An 18,600-nucleotide genomic window follows, 5' to 3' on the forward strand; every position below is an offset into this window, starting at 1 on the left:
GTCATCTGCAAACTCAGTAACTATACCTGCTATGTTCACATTCAAATCATTTATATAAATGATGAAAAGTTGTGGACCCAGCAGTGATCCTTGTGGCATACCACTGGTCACAGGCCTCAAGTCTGAAAAGCAGCTTCCAACACCACACTCTGTCTTTTACCTTCGAGCCAGTTTGTATCCAAATGGCTAGTACTCGCTGCAATCCATGAGATCTAACCTTGCTAAACAGTGTCCATGAGGAACCTTGTTGAACACCTTACTGAAGTCAACATAAAGTCCACCGCTCTGCAGCCATCAATCCTCTTTGTTAGAAAGACATAATTTCCAACGCACGAAGTCATGCTGACTATCCCTAATCAGTCCTTACCTTTCTAAATACATGTAAATTCTGTTCCTCAGGATTCCCTCCAACAACGTGCCCACCACCAATGCCAGGATTACCAGTCTACAGTTCCCTGACTTTTCCTTACCATCTTTCTTAAATAGTGGCACCATGTTAGCTAACCTTCAGTCTTCCGGCACTTCAACTGTGACTATCAATGATACAAATATCTCAGTAAGGGACCCAACAATCACTTCCCTAGCTTCCCACAGAGTTCTTGGGTACATCTGATCAGGTCCTGGGGATTTATCCACTTTTATGCATTTCAAGACATCCAGCACCACCTCTGTAATATGGAAATTTTCTAAGATGTCACCATCTATTTCCCCACATTCTATATCTTCCATGTACTTTTCCACAGTAAATACTGATTTAATATCATTTACTCATTTAGTATCTCCCCTATCTGCTGTGGCTCCACACATAGGCTGCCTTGCTGGTTTTTGAGGGGCTCTATTTTTACCATCAATGGAGCAAGGCATTCATGCATTTGTATGACCTAACATTCAGCATTCGAACAGCATTGTGTAGTGGACCACGATTTCCATTTCGTTTGACACTCATACCTGCACTCAATTATCTGAATAACTATTTATCAAGTCCTAGCTTGTGATTAATTTAAGTACAATACCAGTCGTTGACTCTAATTGTAATTATATATTCAAGTGGTGGTGGAATAGCAGGGTTGAAGCTGAGGCTTGTCTGCTTCCTTCTGCTTGTTTGTTTTCTTTTTACTTTTGCTCTTTTCTTTTTTTCTTGTTTTCTTTAAAGCCTGGAGAGTAGGGCGGTGAAGAGAAGGCCTCTGGCGGCCATGGCTACAAAGCCAGGATGAGCCAGACATGACTGCACCCCTGCCTGGGGTTTCCCGGTGACTGAGGAGCAGGTCTCAGGCTATCATCCTCAGCCCAGACTTGCAGGCTGATCTGAAACTCCAGGTCTGCAACTAAGCCCAGAAACCTGGAAGAATAGAAGCATCAGTGAAAGGGACAGACGGCAGACTGGCGACAGTCTCTGAAGGAGCGTTGGATGGGGAACAAGAGGTATGGAACTCATGCATCCCCAGGAACGTGGCTCCAGCTTGGATGCAGCGGTTCCAAATTGGTGGTGGCGGAGGTGTGTAGCTGAGACTACAGCGCCCATTTCATAGATTCCCGTCGATGTCAAGCAGTGACTGAGGAGGAACAAGAAGAAAAGAGAAAGATGAACTCCCTTGCAGAAAAAAATCTTGCATTATAATTCAATGTTTCAAGATAGCACCGAATCCTGGTAACATTTTGCCCATAACAGATGAAGAAAACACTTTTCACTGAATTTAATATATGTGACAAATCTAACTGTTGAAGAAATTAGACACTATAATTTTGAATATTTTAAAAGCTTTAAATTGAAGCATGATTATAGTAAGTAATTTGGAAACGTACACATGATTGCTACACAAAATTACAGAACCGCAAAACAGATGCTGGACCTTCTATATTTACAAAGATAATTTAATGTTTAATACTTCTCACTGAGAAAAATCTAGATCATTTAACAGATCTCATAAGTATTTTTCTGCAGAAATAATTCTTTAGATTGAAATCAATATATAGCAGTACAATTTTGGCAATCCAAAGTTGAGCAGTTATCTTGGTTATATCTCTTCTAAATTGTCATTTATTCTAATTCTTTTACATTGGTGTTTCCTTTTCCTCAAAGTATGAGCATGTATGTTTTTTTTGTAGCCTTCCCTTCAGGATCTCAATACATAATCGAGGCTCACTCCAATGCAATAGCAAAGATAGCATTACATTGCTTGAGTCACTTTCCTTAGTTAAGATACAAATCCCAAACCCTTATGTGCTTATTCCAACTGGCCTAATGAGCCTTAAGATTTCACAGGTTAACGGAGCTTACCTGTTATATCCTGATCAACATTCCTCCTTCAGCCCAAATAAAGGGTTAACTAAGTATTCAACTCTTCACAGTATTTTGCTATATACAAAATTGCTGCCAACCATTGTCTCGTAGTAACCTTCACTGCACTTCAAATTAGTTAATTATGAAATGTTTGAGTCATTTGAGAGCTGTGATTATTTTTCATGCTGTTGGGAGCTTTTCCCTAAAAGATACCATGTCTGCAATACTGCAAGTACATACTGTGTATTTCAAGTCAAAGAGCATAAAGACATAAGAAATAGTAGCAGGAGTAGGCCATTTGGCCTGCTAAACCTGCTCTGCCATTCAATAAGATCATGGCTGATCTTTTCATGGACTTAACTCCACTTACCCAGTGCTTACCCAGCCCTTAATTCCTTTACTATTCTAAAATCTATCTTTGCCTTAAAACATTCAATGAGATAGCTTCAACTGCTTCACTGAGCAGGGAACCCCACAGGTTCACAACCGTTCAGTTGAAGAAGTTCCTCCTCAACTCAGTCCTAACTCTGAGGCTGTGCTTCGTAGTTTTAGTTTCACCTGCCAGTGGAAACAACAATCTTGCTTTTATCTTATCTATTCCCTTCATAATTTTTATATGTCTCTAAAAGAACCCCCACCCCACACACTTCTAAATTCCAATGAGTGTCATCCAAGTCTACTCAGTCTCTCCTCATAAGCTTATCCGAAATCAAACAGTGAGCCTCCTCTGTACCCCCTCCAGTGCCAGTATATCCTTTCTCAAGGAGACCAAAATTGTACGCAAAATTCTAGGTATGGTCTCGTTGGCACCCCATATTGCTGCAGCATAACCTCCCCATTTTTAAACTCCATCCCCCTAGCAATGAAGGATAATATTCCATTTGCCTCCTTAATTATCTGCTGGACCTGCAAACCAGCTTTTTTTGTGACACCCAGGGTCCTGTACAAAGCAGCATGCTGCAATTTTTCACCATTTAAATAATAGTTCATTTTGCTGTTATTCCTACCAAAATGGATGATCTCACATTAGCCAACACTGTACTCCATCTGCCATACCCTTGTCCACTCACTTCACCTATCTATATCCCAATGCAGAGTTTGTGTCCTCTGCATGTTTTGCTCTACCATTCATCTTCGTGTCATCTGCAAACTTTGACACATTACATTTGATCCTCAACTCTAAATTATCTTTGTAATATGTAAACAATTGCGATCCCAATGCTGAAGTGTTTAACCACTAGCCAATGATTGCAAACTGGGAAAAACACTCATTTATCCATAGTCTTTGCTTTCTTTTGTTAACAAGTCATCCTTCCATGCTAATTCATTACCTGGAATGTTATGCTCCTTTAGTTTATGCAGCAGCCTTTGTGCTGCAACATGCCCTTACTTTTAAAAGAATTTTGTATTGGTAAATTGTTACCAGGTAAATTCTTAATAAGCAGAGGGAAGTCCAGAAGGAGACAGGAACATAACACAACATAATCTGAATTCTTGATTCATCCATCCCAGAGCTCTGAGAAAAATGTTTTATCCTCTGATTCTGTGCTGCACTCTACTCAGAAACTGCAGCAACTTTATTCCCAGAAGAGGCATCTTTGTTAATCATCAGTAACAATATGCATAAATAACAATCTTTCCTGACTCACATTTTTATAAACCTATGTTCTTAAAGAAGTTGAATTTGGTTTTTGGTTATACCTCATGTTTATATAATACAGATGCCAAGTGAAAGTGAACTCCTTTTTAATATTCATTCATGAGATGTGGCCTTTAATGATAATACTAACATTTATTGCCCATCTCAAGCTGATGTTGAGAAGGAAATGGTGAGATGCCTTCTTGAATCATAGCACTTCATTTGGTGCACCAACAGTGTTGTTAGGGATCTGCAGGACTTTGGCCTAGTTGCATTGAAGAAACAAATATACTTCAGTCCAGATTGAGCATGGTTTGGAGAGAGACTTTTGGTGATGGTGTACCCATGTATCTGCTGCTCCAGTCCTTCTAGATGGTAGTGGTTGTGGGTTGTGAAGGTGTTTAAGGAACGTTGGTGAAATTCTGCAGTGCATTTTATAGATGATACACACAGCTGCCTCTGTGCTTTGGTGGTGGAGGGAGGAAATGTTTGTGGATGGGGTGCCAATCCAGTGGGATGCTTTGTGTTTGATTTTGTCGAGCTTATATGTTATTGGAGCTGCACTCTATAGAAAAGATGTTGGCTTAGTGGTAATGATACTCGTTAAGTAATCTCGAGGTTTAGAAGCCCAGAAGCTTTGGGGTCATGGATTCAAATCTTGTCACAACAGCTGAGGGATTTAAAAACTAGGCAAAAAAAGATGAGGGACATATAGACAGTAGTTAGGAAGTAACTTTTTTTTCTCTTTAGTAGAGAAATTAATAACCAGACAGCATAAAAGGTGGGTGATTTAAACAGGATTTAAGGAAGAATATTTGTTCATCCAGAGGGGCTGGTTAGTATCTGGGACCCACTAGAAAGAGAATCGAGGCAACAACCATGACAACATTTGAGAAGTATTTAGATAATTACTTGAAGAGTTACAGCATACAAAGCCATGGGTCATGTACTGAAAAACTAGAGTACAAAAGTGGTTCATATCCAGCATGGACCCAATGATGAAAGGGCCTTTTTCCAGCAAGTGGAGGATATTATATCACACTCTTGACTTGTGCCTTGTAGATGGTGGACAGAATTTGTGAGTATGTAGACAAGTTACTTACTACAAGATTCTAAGTCTATAACTTGCTCTTGTAGCCAAAGTATTAATATTTATCTATTACAGGTCAGTTTCTGGTCAATGCTAATCCTCAGGAAGTTGATATTCAGCATGATAACACTATTGAAACCATTATATCAAGAGTGTTCATATTCATTGCCTGACATTTGTGTGTTATACATGTCATTTGGCAGTTCATTCCTGGATATTTCCAGGTCTTGCTGCATTTTGATATAGCATTTTTCACTATCTGCGGAGTCATAAATGGTGCTGAACTTCATGCAATCATCAACGAACAACCCACTTCTAACTGCATGACGTAGGGAAGGTCACGGATAAAGCAGCTCAAGCTGGATGGGCCTCGGACACTACATTGAGAAACTCCTGCAGAGAGATCCTACAGGATCGGACAATCACAACCACCTTCCTTTGTGCCATTTCCAGCTCTTCCACTATTTAGCTTAAAGCCCTATCTGCAGTTCTTATACACGATTCACCAGGATGATGATACCAACATGATTCGCGTGGAGCCTGTCTCATCAGAACACCTTACTCTTTCCCCTGTACTGATGTCACTGTGTCATGAATTCAAATCCATCCCTCCCACACCAATTTTTGAGTGAAGTATTTACATCTTCTGTCTTATTGACCCTGCTTCTTGGCTTCTTAATGTAGATTTTATTATAATAGTGGTAAATTATCATTATCTTCTTCAAATTCACTTTAGGTGACATTTCATTGAACCATGGATTGAACTAGAATTATGCAAATTTACCACAGCTGATGAATGCAACATGATGTGTCAGCTGCAGCTCAGTGGTTAGCAATCTTGCCTCTGAATCAGATAGTTCGAAATTGAACACTGAGATGAACCATATTGTCAACGATGCCATCTTTCAGTTGAGACATTAAATAAAGGACTTCTTGAATTCTGTTAGATTGGCATAGTAATTCATATGCATTATTTTGAAAGAACTGAGGAGTTTGCTATTTATCATGGCAATTTTATCCATGAGCGAACGCCTATTTTTAACAGCACTACCTGATCAACGTCTTGTTGCTGTTTTAGTGTCGCGAATTACCTGGTGTCTTTTTCATCGTACTTTGACTACATTTGGGAAAAGTACTTAATTGGTTGTGACACAGTTTGGGACTTCCTGAGGTTGTTAAAGGTGCTACATAAGTCTAAGTATATAGCTAATGTTTGGACATGTCAGCTCACCTAATCATTAAGACTTGCATTAAAAGGAAGGTCATGTTAAATGTTAATCTGTGTATTGTTTCAGGACTTATTTTTTTTTTATCTTACAAAAAAAACATGAGGTAGTTTGCCAAGTTACTGCTGTTAAATAAAATGCAATGCCAGACTTAGACCAGATGAAATTTTGGATTGCAAATTAAATCTGGATGTTAGGTTGCATGTTAGGTTGAGACTGTGGAGACTCAAATGACATTTGAGTAAATATCATACGTAATATATTAGAATGCCTTTCATTCATTTAAGCCCAGCAGGTATAGCTGCCAGGGATGTTTACACTTCAGATGGTGCTATCTAGCTTGACTGTTAGTTCAGCTGGCACATGGAAAGGTGACAAAGGACCAATATTGTCAACTCTTTGGCTTTTTCTTAGCTTGTTAAGGGCTTTTATTCTGTACTGATTTGGAATGCAGGTTAGACAGCAAGGCTAAGAATTCACTTTAAAAGGTTGGTGCCAACTCATTTAAAATTCACTCGTCAGTGGCTTGTTAATGGTTATGATATTTTAATTCTTATCTCAGGTGGAGCATTGGTTTTGATGTATGTTGTAATGCTATTCTGTTTAATGTTACACATAATGCGTGAATAATGAGATTATTGATTTACAGTTAGCATTGTCTCATTCAAGTGCTTGATCATCAAGTCTTGTGAAACATAATAGGAATCCACATGAAGCATATACAATAGTACTCTATTCAGTGCACCCGTGGCAAGGTACATTGTATTACAGATAAATTACTGGTTGTAGAGATACTAGATCCACCTGAAGGTTATTGAGTCTGAGTGTTTTGAGAGTAGACCCACAATTTAAAACAGTCTGCTAATTTAGGTTGTGCCACTGTGTTTGTGGTTATAGAAACCATGTATGTGTTTGAAATTAATGAAACTGTCCTGGTATTTGGCGTTCATTTTGGTTTATTTTTATAATAGGATTGGATATCACTGTGGTCTTTGGCAGATGAACAGAACAATGAGGATCAAATGCCATCACGACTAGGTCTGGCATGGCTCATTCCACTTTGGGTTGATCGAGATCCTGAGGTATGTGGGGTTTCTTGCTTTTCTTGTAAAATATCACTTCAAAATGGATCACTGAGTGAATATCTTATTTTGTTTTGTTTTGTTATTCTGACTTTTTGTGATCATCCAGTACAATTTCACAAGCTATTCAATAGTAATGCACAGGAGCATGGCGCAAGTTAAATTTACACATAATTCTGCACTTTCTTCTGAACACGAGCTGGATATCATTAGGTCATACCCTTTAAGCAATGAATAGATGATCATATTATTTGCAGATGTGATTTCTTCCTGTTGAATGATGTTATCATTTTACCACATATGATGTTACTGAAATTTAAGTTGGTAATTTCACTATTAATACGCTATTGTTTCCTGATAAACTTTCTGGTTTTTTTGTTTTGCATTGTTTATTAGCTTGATTTCTTTTTACTGCATCGAGCAGTTTATACTCCTTTGTTTATATTCCAGAACTTACACAGATCTAAGTTTATTTTCTGTTCACTTGCTTCAGAGAGTATGTTTTTAAATTTGAAACACAAAATGTGCATTTTATGCCAGTGATTTAGATTAAGATTTATTGCATTTATTGTTCAATGTCAGAAATATGTACAAATTTTTGTTCAATTTATCTTAGGTCCGATTTGGCAGTTTGGGTATTGGATCAGCCTTGACTCTGGTTGAAAATGGCTGCATTGCATTTGCAGCCAGCTGTCAGAATATTTCTGGAGGATTATGGGGTACAGTTCTAAACATCCTTCTGGACCAATCTGAATGCAGTATGGCTCGTAAGGAGGTGAGTGATACTTCTAAATTATGCAGTTAACACATTGACTGGGACCACCCTCCTAACATTTTTATCTTGTTGCTGTGAATGCATGATGGTTTGCATAAATCCTATGAACCAAGGCCTTAGTACATACAATAATGGAGTTTCCAATTTCTGTAGTTAAAATATAGAATACTAAGAACCACGTTGGATCCACATTGTGGTTCTCGCCTGTCCTGATCGGTAGAATACTGCATGATACATGTAGAGGGTCGGATCAAAAAGTTTGTGCATGACACAAAAGTTGGTATGGTGGTAAATAGTGAGGAGAACAGCTGTTAACTGCAGTTGGATATCACTGGACTTGTCAGGTGGACAGATCAGTGAAAAATGGAAATGAACCTGCAAAAGTGAGAGGTGATTCACTTGGGAAGGAAAAAAGGTATAACTATACATAGGAGGTTTCTGTGAATTACTGAAGATCAGAAGGATTTTGGTGTACATGTCCATAAATACTTGAAGATAGCAGGGCAGGTAAATAAGGTGGTTAAGAAGGCATATGGGATACTTGCCTTTATTAGCCACAACATTCATTCAAGAAGTGAGAAGATGATGCTGCAACGGCAAAACACTATTTAGGCTACAGCTGGAGTACTGCATGCAGTTGTGGTCATCATGTTATAGGAAGAAGGAGAGAGTGCAGATAAGATTTACTGGGAGCAAATTACTGCAGATGCTGGAATCTGTACTGAAAGTAAATGCTGCAGATCATGGCGGGTCAGACAGCATCGATGGAGAGAGAGCAAGCTAGCATTTCAAGACTAGGTGACTCTTCTTCAGAACTGCAATGAAGTGTGAAGGGACAGTATTTATGTCTCCTGCCAGACTTGAAAGACAGATGGTCCCAATGGGATGGGGAAAGGGCAGAGAGGACATGATAACAAAATGTAATAAGGTAAAGGAAACAGGAGAAATGGAATTTGGTTTACAATTTGAAGGTGTTGAAACTAATATCAAGTCCAGAAGACTGTAAAACACCGACTCTAAAGAGGAGATGTTATTCCTTCAGTTTGTGTTGTGTTTCACTGGAACACTGCAGCATGCCAAAGACAGACAAATGGACATGCAAATAGGACACTGTGTTAAAATGACTGCCAACGGGAAGGTTGGTGTCATGCTTGTGCACAGACTGGAGGTGTTCCGTAAAGCGGTCACCCAGTCTGCGATTGGTTTCTTCAGTGTAGAGGAGGCAACATTAGGTGCAGCGAATACAATACACAAGATTGCAGGGGATATCGGTGAAATACTGCTTCACCGTGTAAGACTGTTTAGGCCCTGGTGGGCAGGGAGGAGGTGAAGGGACAGGTGTTGCACCTTCTGTGGCTACATGGAAAGGTGCCATGGGAAGGTGGGTGTGGTGTTGATGGTTGTGGAATGGATTAGGGTGTCTCTGAGGGAATGATCCCTGCAATATGTAGACGGGAGAGTGAGGGGAAGATGTGTTTGGTGGTGGTGTTCTGTTGCAATTGTCTGAAATAGCAGAGGCTGATGGGATGCAACGTGAGGACAAGAGGAACTCAATCACTCTGGGGTGAGTGATGGGAAAGGGCATGGGCAGAAGTGCAGTGATGCATTGGATGCAGTTGAGGGCTCTGTTGACCTGGGTGAGAAACCACAGTCATTGAAGAAGCAGATCATGTCAGCAACTGAATCTACAAGTATTTTTTAGGTTTAGAAATTAGATAGTTTGTGACTGGGCAAAGGTCTGGCAGATGGTGTACAATGTTAATAAGTGTGAAGTTATCCATTTTGTTAGGAATAATAGTAAAAAGGACTATTACTTGAATGGTTAAAAAAATTGCAGCATGCTGCTGTGCAGAGGGACCTGGGTGTTCTTGTACATGAATCACAGAAGGTTGGTCTGCAGGTACAACAGGTAATTGGGAAGGAAAATGGAATTTTGTCCTTCATTGCTAAAGGGATTGAGTTTGAAAGTAGGACGTTATGTTGCAGCTGTATAGGGTGCTGGTGAGCCATACTGGAGTACTGCATGCAGTTTTGGTCTCCTTATTTGAGAGGGGATATACTGACACTTAAGGGGGTGCAGACGAGGTTCACTCGGCTGATTCTGGAGTTGAGAGAGTTGGCTTATGAGAAGAGACTGAGTAGACTGGGATTATATTGATTGGAATTTAAAAGAGCGAAGGAGATCTTATAGAAATGTCTTAAATTATGGAGCGAATAGATAGTAGAGAGGATGTTTTCACTGGTGGTAAAACAAGGACAAGAGGCTTAAAAATTAGTGGGAGCAGATTTAGAACTAAATTGAGAAGGAACTTCTTCACTCAAAGGGTTGTGAATCTATGGAATTTCCTGCCAGTGAAGTTGACGCGGAGTTCTCAGTAAATGTTTTGAAAGCTAAGGTAGATCATTTTTTTGAACAATAAAGGAATGAAGGGCTATGATGAGACAGCGGGTAAGTGGAGCTGAGACCACGAAAAGATCAGCCATGATCTTATTGAATGGCAGAGCAGGCTCGAGGGGTCAGATGGTCTACTCCTCTTGGTTCTTATGTCCTTTGATATTGCATCAACATGTTTCTCTCATAAATGATGATTGTGAAGTCATCTACAACTCTTGTGAAAGAAGCACAGTATCGAGACTGCCTTGTACTATTTGTATGTAAAGAGCTAATACTCCTGACTATTGCACTATGCTCAAACATCCGGCAAATTAAACTCAACCAAACATCTATGTTAAAATAAGTAAGAAATAAGAAAAGATGGCAGTAAATTTTCCTAATCACCCAGTTTGTTGAATAATCAAAGACAATGTATTTCGAATGCTGGAAATGTGAAATATAAAAATAAAATTCTGGAACTGCTCAGCCATCCAGATAGCATATTGGGAAAGTTAGTATTTAAGGCCAATGATCTTTTTCTCATTAGAGCAAACAAATGGAAATGCACAAGGTTTTAATAAGAATGGATGGTAGGAAAGAAACAACAGAAGGTAAGGGCTTGGATAGGGAGTAAGTGACAGAAAGTGTCATCAACAGTTGTTATCAAGCAGCACTTGCTCAGCAATAACCTGCTCAGTGAATCCTAGTTTGGGTTCCACTAGGCCCACTCAGGTTTCAAACATGGACAAAAGAGCTGAATTCCAGAGGTGAGGTGAGAGTGACAGCCAGTGACATCAAGGGTGCATTCGACCAAGTGTGGCATCAAGGAGCCCGACCAAAACTGAAGTCAATGAGTAGCAGGGGACAAACTCTGTAGAGGTTAGAGTCGTATTGGATACGTAGGAAGATGGTCATTGTTGTTGGAGGTCCAGGACATTTCTGCATGAGTTGCTCAGGGTAGTGTTCTAGGCCCAGTCATCTTCATCAATGGCCTTCCCTCCATCATAAGGTCAAAAGTGGGGTTGTTCACCCATGATTGCGCAATGTTCAGCAAAATGGGATGATATTATCAGCAATTTCTCTTGATATTTTCATGGCTTAGATTAGCATAAAGAGAAGTGAATTATGTGCTGATAACTACTAAGTATGCAGTTTGTTTTATAAAAGGGTTTCTGGTTATAGAGTCATAGAGATGTACAGCATGGAAACAGACCCTTCGGTCCAACCCATCCATACCGACCAGATATCCCAACCCAATCTAGTCCCACCTGCCACCATCCGGCCCATATCCCTTCAAACCCTTGCTATTCATATACCCATCCAAATGCCTCTTAAATGTTGCAATTGTACCAGCCTCCACCACATCCTTTGGCAGCTCATTCCATACGCGTACCACCCTCTGCGTGAAAAGGTTGCCCCTTAGGTCTCTTTTATATCTTTCCCCTCTCACCCTAAACCTATGCCTTCTAGTTCTGGACTCCCCAACCCCAAGGAAAATACTTTGTCTATTTATCCTATCCATGCCCCTCATAATTTTGTAAACCTCTACAAGGTCACCCCTCAGCCTCCAATGCTCCAGGGAAAACAGCCCCAGCATGTTCAGCCTCTCCCTGTAGCTCAGATCCTCCAACCCTTGCAACATCCTTGTACATCTTTTCTGAACCCTTTCAAGTTTCACAACATCTTTCCAATAGGATGGAGACCAGAATTGCACGCAACATTCCAACGGTGGCCTAACCAATGTCCTGTACAGCCACAACATGACCTCCCAACTCTGATACTCAATATTCTGACCAATAAAGGAAAGCATACCAAACGCCTTCTTCACGATCCTATCTACCTGCGACTCCACTTTCAAGGAGTTATGAACCTGCACTCCAAGGTCTCTTTATTCAGCAACACTCCCTAGGACCTTACCATTAAGTGTATAAGTCCCGTTAAGATTTGCTTTCCCAAAATGCAGCACCTCACATTTATCTGAATTACACTCCATCTGCCACTTCTCAGCCCATTGGCCCATCTGGTCCAGACCCTGTTGTAATCTGAGGTAACCCTCTTTGCTGTCCACTACACCTCCAATTTTGGTGTCATCTGCAAACTTACTAACTGTACCTCTTAAGCTCGCATCCAAATCATTGATGTAAATGACAAAAAGTAGAGGTCCCAGCGCTGATCCTTGTGGCACTCCACTGGTCACAGGCCTCCAGTCTGAAAAACAACCCTCCACCACCACCCTCTGTCTTCTACCTTTGATCCAGTTCTGTATCCAAATGGCAAGTTCTCCCTGTATTCCATGAGATCTAACCTTGCTAATCAGTCTCCCATGGGGAACCTTGTCGAAAGCCTTACTGAAGTCCATATAGATCACATCTACTGCTCTGCCCTCATCAATCCTCTTTGTTACTTCTTCGAAAAACTCAATCAAGTTTGTGAGACATGATTTTCCACGCAAAAAGCCACGTTGACTATCCCGAATCAGTCCTTGCCTTTGCAAATACATGTACATCCTGTCCCTCAGGATTCCCTCCAACAACTTGCCCACCAGCGAGGTCAGGCTCACCGGTCTGTAGTTCCCTGGCTTGTCTTTACCACCCTTCTTAAACAGTGCCTCCACGTTTGCCAACCTCCAGGCTTCCGGCACCTCACCTGTGACTATCAATGATTCAAATATCTCAGCAAGAGGCCTAGCAATCACTTCTCCAGCTTCCCACAGAGTTCTTGGGTACACGTGAGCAGGTCCTGAGGATTTATCCACCTTTAACCGTTACAAGACATCCAGCACTTCCTCCTCTGTAATCTGGACATTTTGCAAGATGTCACCATCTATTTCCCTACAGTCCAAATCTTCCATATCCTTTTCCACAGTAAATACTGATGCAAAATATTCACTTAGTATCTCCCCCATTTTCTGTGGCTCCACACAAAGGCCGCCTTGCTGATCTGTGAGGGGCCCTATTCTCTCCCTAGTTAGCCTTTTGTCCTTAATATATTTGTAAAAACCCTTTGGATTCTCCTTAATTCTATTTGCCAAAGCTATCTCATGTCCCCAATTTGCCCTCCTGATTTCCCTCTTAAGTATAGTCCTACTGCCTTTATACTCTAAGGATTCACTCGATCTATCCTGTCTATACCTGACATATACTTCCTTCTTTTTCTGAACCAAACCCTCAATTTCTTTAGTCATCCAGCATTCCCGATACCTACCTACCAGCCTTCCCTCTCACCCTGACAGGAATATACACTCTCTGGATTCTTATTATCTCATTTCAGAAGGCTTCCCATTTTCCAGCCGTCCCTTTACCTGCGAACATCTGCCTCCAATCCGCTTTTGAAAATTCTTGCCTCATACCGTCAAAATTGGCCTTTCTCCAATTTAGAACTTCAACTTTGTGATCTGGTCTATCCTTTTCCATCACTATTTTAAAACGAATCGAATTATGGTCACTAGCCCCAAAGTGCTCCCCCACTGACACCTCAGTCACCTGCCCTGCCTTATTTCCCAAGAGTAGGTCAAGTTTTGCACCTTCTCTAGTAGGTACATCCGCATACTGAATCAGAAAATTGTCTTGTACACACTTAAGAAATTCCTCTCCATCTAAACCTTTAACACTATGGCAGTGTCAGTCGATGTTTGGAAAGTTAAAATCCCCTACCATAACTACCCTATTATTTTTACAGATAGCTGAGATCTCCTTACAAGTTTGTTTCTCAATTTCCCTCTGACTATTGGGGTTCTGTAATACAATCCCAATAATGTGATCATCCCTTTCTTATTTCTTAGTTCCACCCAAATAACTTACCCGGATCTATATCCGGGAATATCCTCCCTCAGCACAGCTGTTATGCTATCCCTTATCAAAAATGCCACTCCCCCTCCTCTCTTGCCTCCCTTTCTATCCTTCCTGTAGCATTAAGCTGCCAGTCCTGCCCATCCCTGAGCCGTCTTTCAATAATTGCTTGTCATCTGTGTCTGTGGCTACTAAGGATAGCTGGTCGTGTTGTTTCGTGGCTAGTTGGTGTTCATGAACAAGCAACATGAATTCGACTGAGACAACACTACTATTATAGGACAAGCCAAACAGAGAACAGCCAGGGAATTCCTAGAGGCATGGCACTCATCCACAGATTCAATCAATAAGCACATTGACCTGGACCCAATATACCGACCACTGCAGCGGACAGCTGGAACTGACAACCGGAAGCAGCAGATACAAACCACTATAAATGCCGGAGGAAAGATCACAGAAGCGCTTCACAGGAGGCTCCCAAGCACTGAGGATGTCACCTAGACAGGGGACGAAATGTCTGCAACACAATTCCCAGCTCGGTGAACAGAACCACAATAATGATAAGTTTCTTGGTAGTGTAGATGAGCAGAGAGATTCAATATCCACGTACATAGATCTCTGAAAGTTGCCACCCAAGTTGATAGAGTTGTTAAGAAGGCATATGGTGTGTTAGTTTTTATTGGTAGAGGGATTGAGTTTCGGAGCCATGAGGTCATGTTGCAGCTGTACAAAACTCTGATGCGGTCGCACTTGGAGTATTGCGTACAGTTCTGGTCACCTCATTATAGGAAGGATGTGGAAACTTTGGAAAGGATTCAGAGGCGATTTACTAGGATATTGCCTGATATGGAGGGAAGGTCTTATGTGGAAATTGGGGCTGTTTTCATTCGAGAGAAGGTTGGAAGGTGACTTAATTGAGATATATAAGATAATCCGAGGTTTAGATAGGGTGGATAGTGAGAGTCTTTTTCCTCAGATAGTAATGGCTAACACGAGAGGATATAGCTTTAAATTGAGGGTGATAGATATTGGACAGATGTCAAAGGTAGTTTCTTTACTTAGAATAATAGGGGCATGGAACACCCTGCCTGTAGCAGTAGTAAACTCGCCAACTTTTAAGGGCATTTAAATGGTCATTGGATAAACATATGGATGAAAGTGGAATAGTGTAGGTTGGATGGACTTCAGATTGGTTCCACAGGTCAGTGCAACATTGCGGGCCGAAGGGCTTGTACTGCAGTGTAATGTTCTATGTTCTAATCGACACCAGTAATTGTTCACTACAGTACTGGGCTTAGAAATACATTGGTGAAACTGACCCTTGACTAAATTAATTTCACAAAGTCATTGATTTAATGCAAAAAAAAGTTGTTTCCTTCTTCCAAAAAGTTTATTGAATAATCTGGATCTTTGCATTTAAATAGAAAAAAAGAAACCGAGTCGAGTTTCTGTTTTGGGCGCAATTTAGAAAATAGACCCTAAAAATGGGTTAGAGATTGTGCCAGTTAGCTTTCAGTTGATAATTACACTAAAATTCATTTGTGTAATCACAAACTTAATCTTCCATGAATAAGTGTATTCAACCAGCGTAATAGAATGTGATTGTTTCTTTTCTCCTCTTTTTCCATTTAAATGCATTTCCTCATATATTTAAAGGTTGGTTATTTGTTCCAGTTTTAAAAATACAGCTGAAAATGATCTATCAGCAAAATTCAACATTTTAATGGGGTTTGCAGCCCTTCATTTGAGAGGACCTGATTTTAAAATAACTGAGAGGGGAAACTATGATGAATCATTTAATAATTGCTTGTACACAAGCTAATTTTTTCGTAACATATTTCTAACAACATATTTATTGTTAGAAAAAAATCTTTTGAGCATACTTACTCAGCCTTCTGTTAAAGAAAATGAAAGGGATTTCAAGGACCTTAGAACCAGCCCTGTTTGCAGAACCTTGATTTTCTTCCTGAGACATAATCCCAATTTGGGGGACAGGATTACCTGATCTGGTGAATTGAATGCTGAAACAGCATTTAAAGATCACAGAAACCGTACATGTGAAGTGATTTGTAGTGTGATACACTTGTAAATTTCATTGACCATTTCTGCTGATTCAGCTGATATTTTCATGATAGTTAGAAGAAACAAACAGAAACCGAAGACACCAATATTTTCCGGAGCATCTGATAGCTATCAATATTCTCCTCATTACAGGATTGTTTAACAAGATCAGATTATATGCTAGAAAACTTCACGGGAATCAGGCATTTTAATTACATTTCTGTATCTGTAGGTTCCAAATACAGCCTCGATGTTAAAAGGTTGAGGCTGCATGTACAAATGCCAATTCAGAGCTGAAAAGTGTGTTGCTGGAAAAGCTCAGCAGCTCAGGCAGCATCGAAAGGGCAGGAGAATCGACGTTTCGGGCATACGCCCTTCTTCAGGAATGAGGAGGGTGTGCCAAGCAGGCTAAGATAAAAGGTAGGGAGGAGGGACTTGGGGAGGGACGTTGGGAATGCGGTAGGTGGAAGGAGGTTAAGGTGAGGGTGATAGGCCAGAGAGCGGGTGGGGGTGGAGAGGTTGGGAAGAAGATTGCAGGTCACAAAGGCGGTGCTGAGTCCGAGGATTGCGACTGAGATAAGGTGGGGGGAGGGGAAATGAGGAAGCTGGAGAAATCTGCATTCATCCCTTGTGGTTGGAGGGTTCCTAGGCGGAAGATGAGGCACTCTTCCTCCAGGTGTCATGTTGCCATAGTCTGGTGATGGAGGAGGCCAAGGACCTGCATGTCCTTGGAGGAGTGGGAGGGGGAGTTAAAGTGTTCAGCCATGGGACGGTTGGGTTGGTTGGTGCGGGTGTCCCAGAGGTGTTCTCTGAAACATTCGGCCACATCGGGTGCAGTGGATGCAGTAAATGATGTGTGTGGAGGTGCAGGTGAATTTGTGACGGATATGGAAGGATCCCTTGGGGCTTTGGAGGGCAGTGAGGGGGGAGGTGTGGGCGCAAGTTTTGTATTTCTTGCAGTTGCAGGGGAAGGTGCCAGGAGTGGATGTTGGGTTGGTGGGGGGTGTGGACCTGACAAAGAAGTCGCGGAGGGAATGGTCTTTTCAGAACGCTGATAGGGGAGGGAAATATATCCATGGTGGTGGGGTCTGTTTGGAGGTGGCGGGAATGACAAAGGATGATACGATGTATCTGGAGGTTGGTGGGGTGGTCGCTGAGGACCAGTGGGGTTCTATCCTGGTGGCGATTGGAGGGGCGGGGTTCAAGGGCGGAGGAGCGGGAAGTGGAGGAGATGTGGTGGAGAGCATCGTCAACCACATCTGAGGGGAATTGCGGTCTTTGAAGAAGGAGGCCATCTGGGTTGTTCGCTATTGGAATTGATCCTCCTGGGAGCAGACGTGGCGGAGGCGAAGGAATTGGGAATATGGGATGGCGTTTTTACAGGAGGCAGGGCGGGAGGAGGATGTAATCTAGGTAGCTGTGGCAGTCGGTTGGTTTATAGTAAATGTCCGTGTTGAGTCGTTTGCCCGAGATAGAAATGGAGAAGTCTAGGAAGGGGAGGGAGGAGTCTGAGACGGTCTAGGTAAATTTGAGGTCAGGGTGGAAGGTGTTAGTAAAATGGGTGAACTGTGCAATCTTCTCGTGGGAGCGCGAGATAGCGCCGATACAGTCATCGATGTAGCGGAGGAAAAGGTGGGATGTGGTGCCAGTGTAGCTGTGGAAGATGGACTGTTCCACATTATCTGCTGAAGAGGCAGGCATAGCTGGGACCCATGCGGGTGCCCCTGGCTACTCCTTTGGTTTGGAGGAAGTGGGAGGATTGGAAAGAGAAGTTGATCAGAGTGAGGACCAGTTAGTCAGTCGAAGGAGGGTGTCAGTGGAAGGGTACTGGTTGGTTCGGCGGGAAAGGAAGAAGCGGAGGGCTTTGAGGCCTTCGTGATGGGGGATAGAGTTATACAGGGACTGGATGTCCATGGTGAAGATAAGGCGTTGGGGGCCGGGGAAGCGAAAATCATGGAGGAGGTGGAGGGCGTGGGAGGTGTCCCAAACGTAGGTGGGGAGTTCTTGGACTAAGGGGGACAGGACCGTGTCGAGGTATGCAGAGATAAGTTTGGTGAGGCAAGAGCAGGCTGAGACAATGGGTCAGCCGGGGCAGTCAGGTTTGTGGATTTTGGGCAGGAGGTAGAAACGGGCGGTGCGGGGTTGTGGGACTATGTGGTTGGAGGCAGTGGATTGGAGATCCCCTGAGGTGATGAGGTTATGGATGGTCTGGGAGATGATGGTTTGGTGGTGGGAGGTGGGGTCATGGTCAAGGGGGCAGTAGGAGGAGGTGTCCACGAGCTGG

At 41.9% G+C, this 18,600-nt stretch overlaps 1 protein-coding gene across 6 annotated transcripts in view; it reads left to right on the forward strand.

Annotated features, from left to right (window-relative positions):
- Positions 1-18,600, forward strand: part of rttn (rotatin) — a 230,500-nt gene that overhangs the window by 128,212 nt on the left and 83,688 nt on the right. For all 6 annotated transcript variants that reach the window (XM_072570663.1, XM_072570665.1, XM_072570664.1 and 3 more), the window contains 2 exons: positions 7,208-7,318; positions 7,935-8,093. In XM_072570663.1, the coding sequence (XP_072426764.1) occupies positions 7,208-7,318; positions 7,935-8,093 (270 nt within the window). The remainder of the gene's footprint in view (positions 1-7,207; positions 7,319-7,934; positions 8,094-18,600) is intronic.

This window comes from Chiloscyllium punctatum, chromosome 5, assembly GCF_047496795.1.
Source record: "Chiloscyllium punctatum isolate Juve2018m chromosome 5, sChiPun1.3, whole genome shotgun sequence".
Lineage (NCBI taxonomy): Eukaryota > Metazoa > Chordata > Chondrichthyes > Orectolobiformes > Hemiscylliidae > Chiloscyllium > Chiloscyllium punctatum.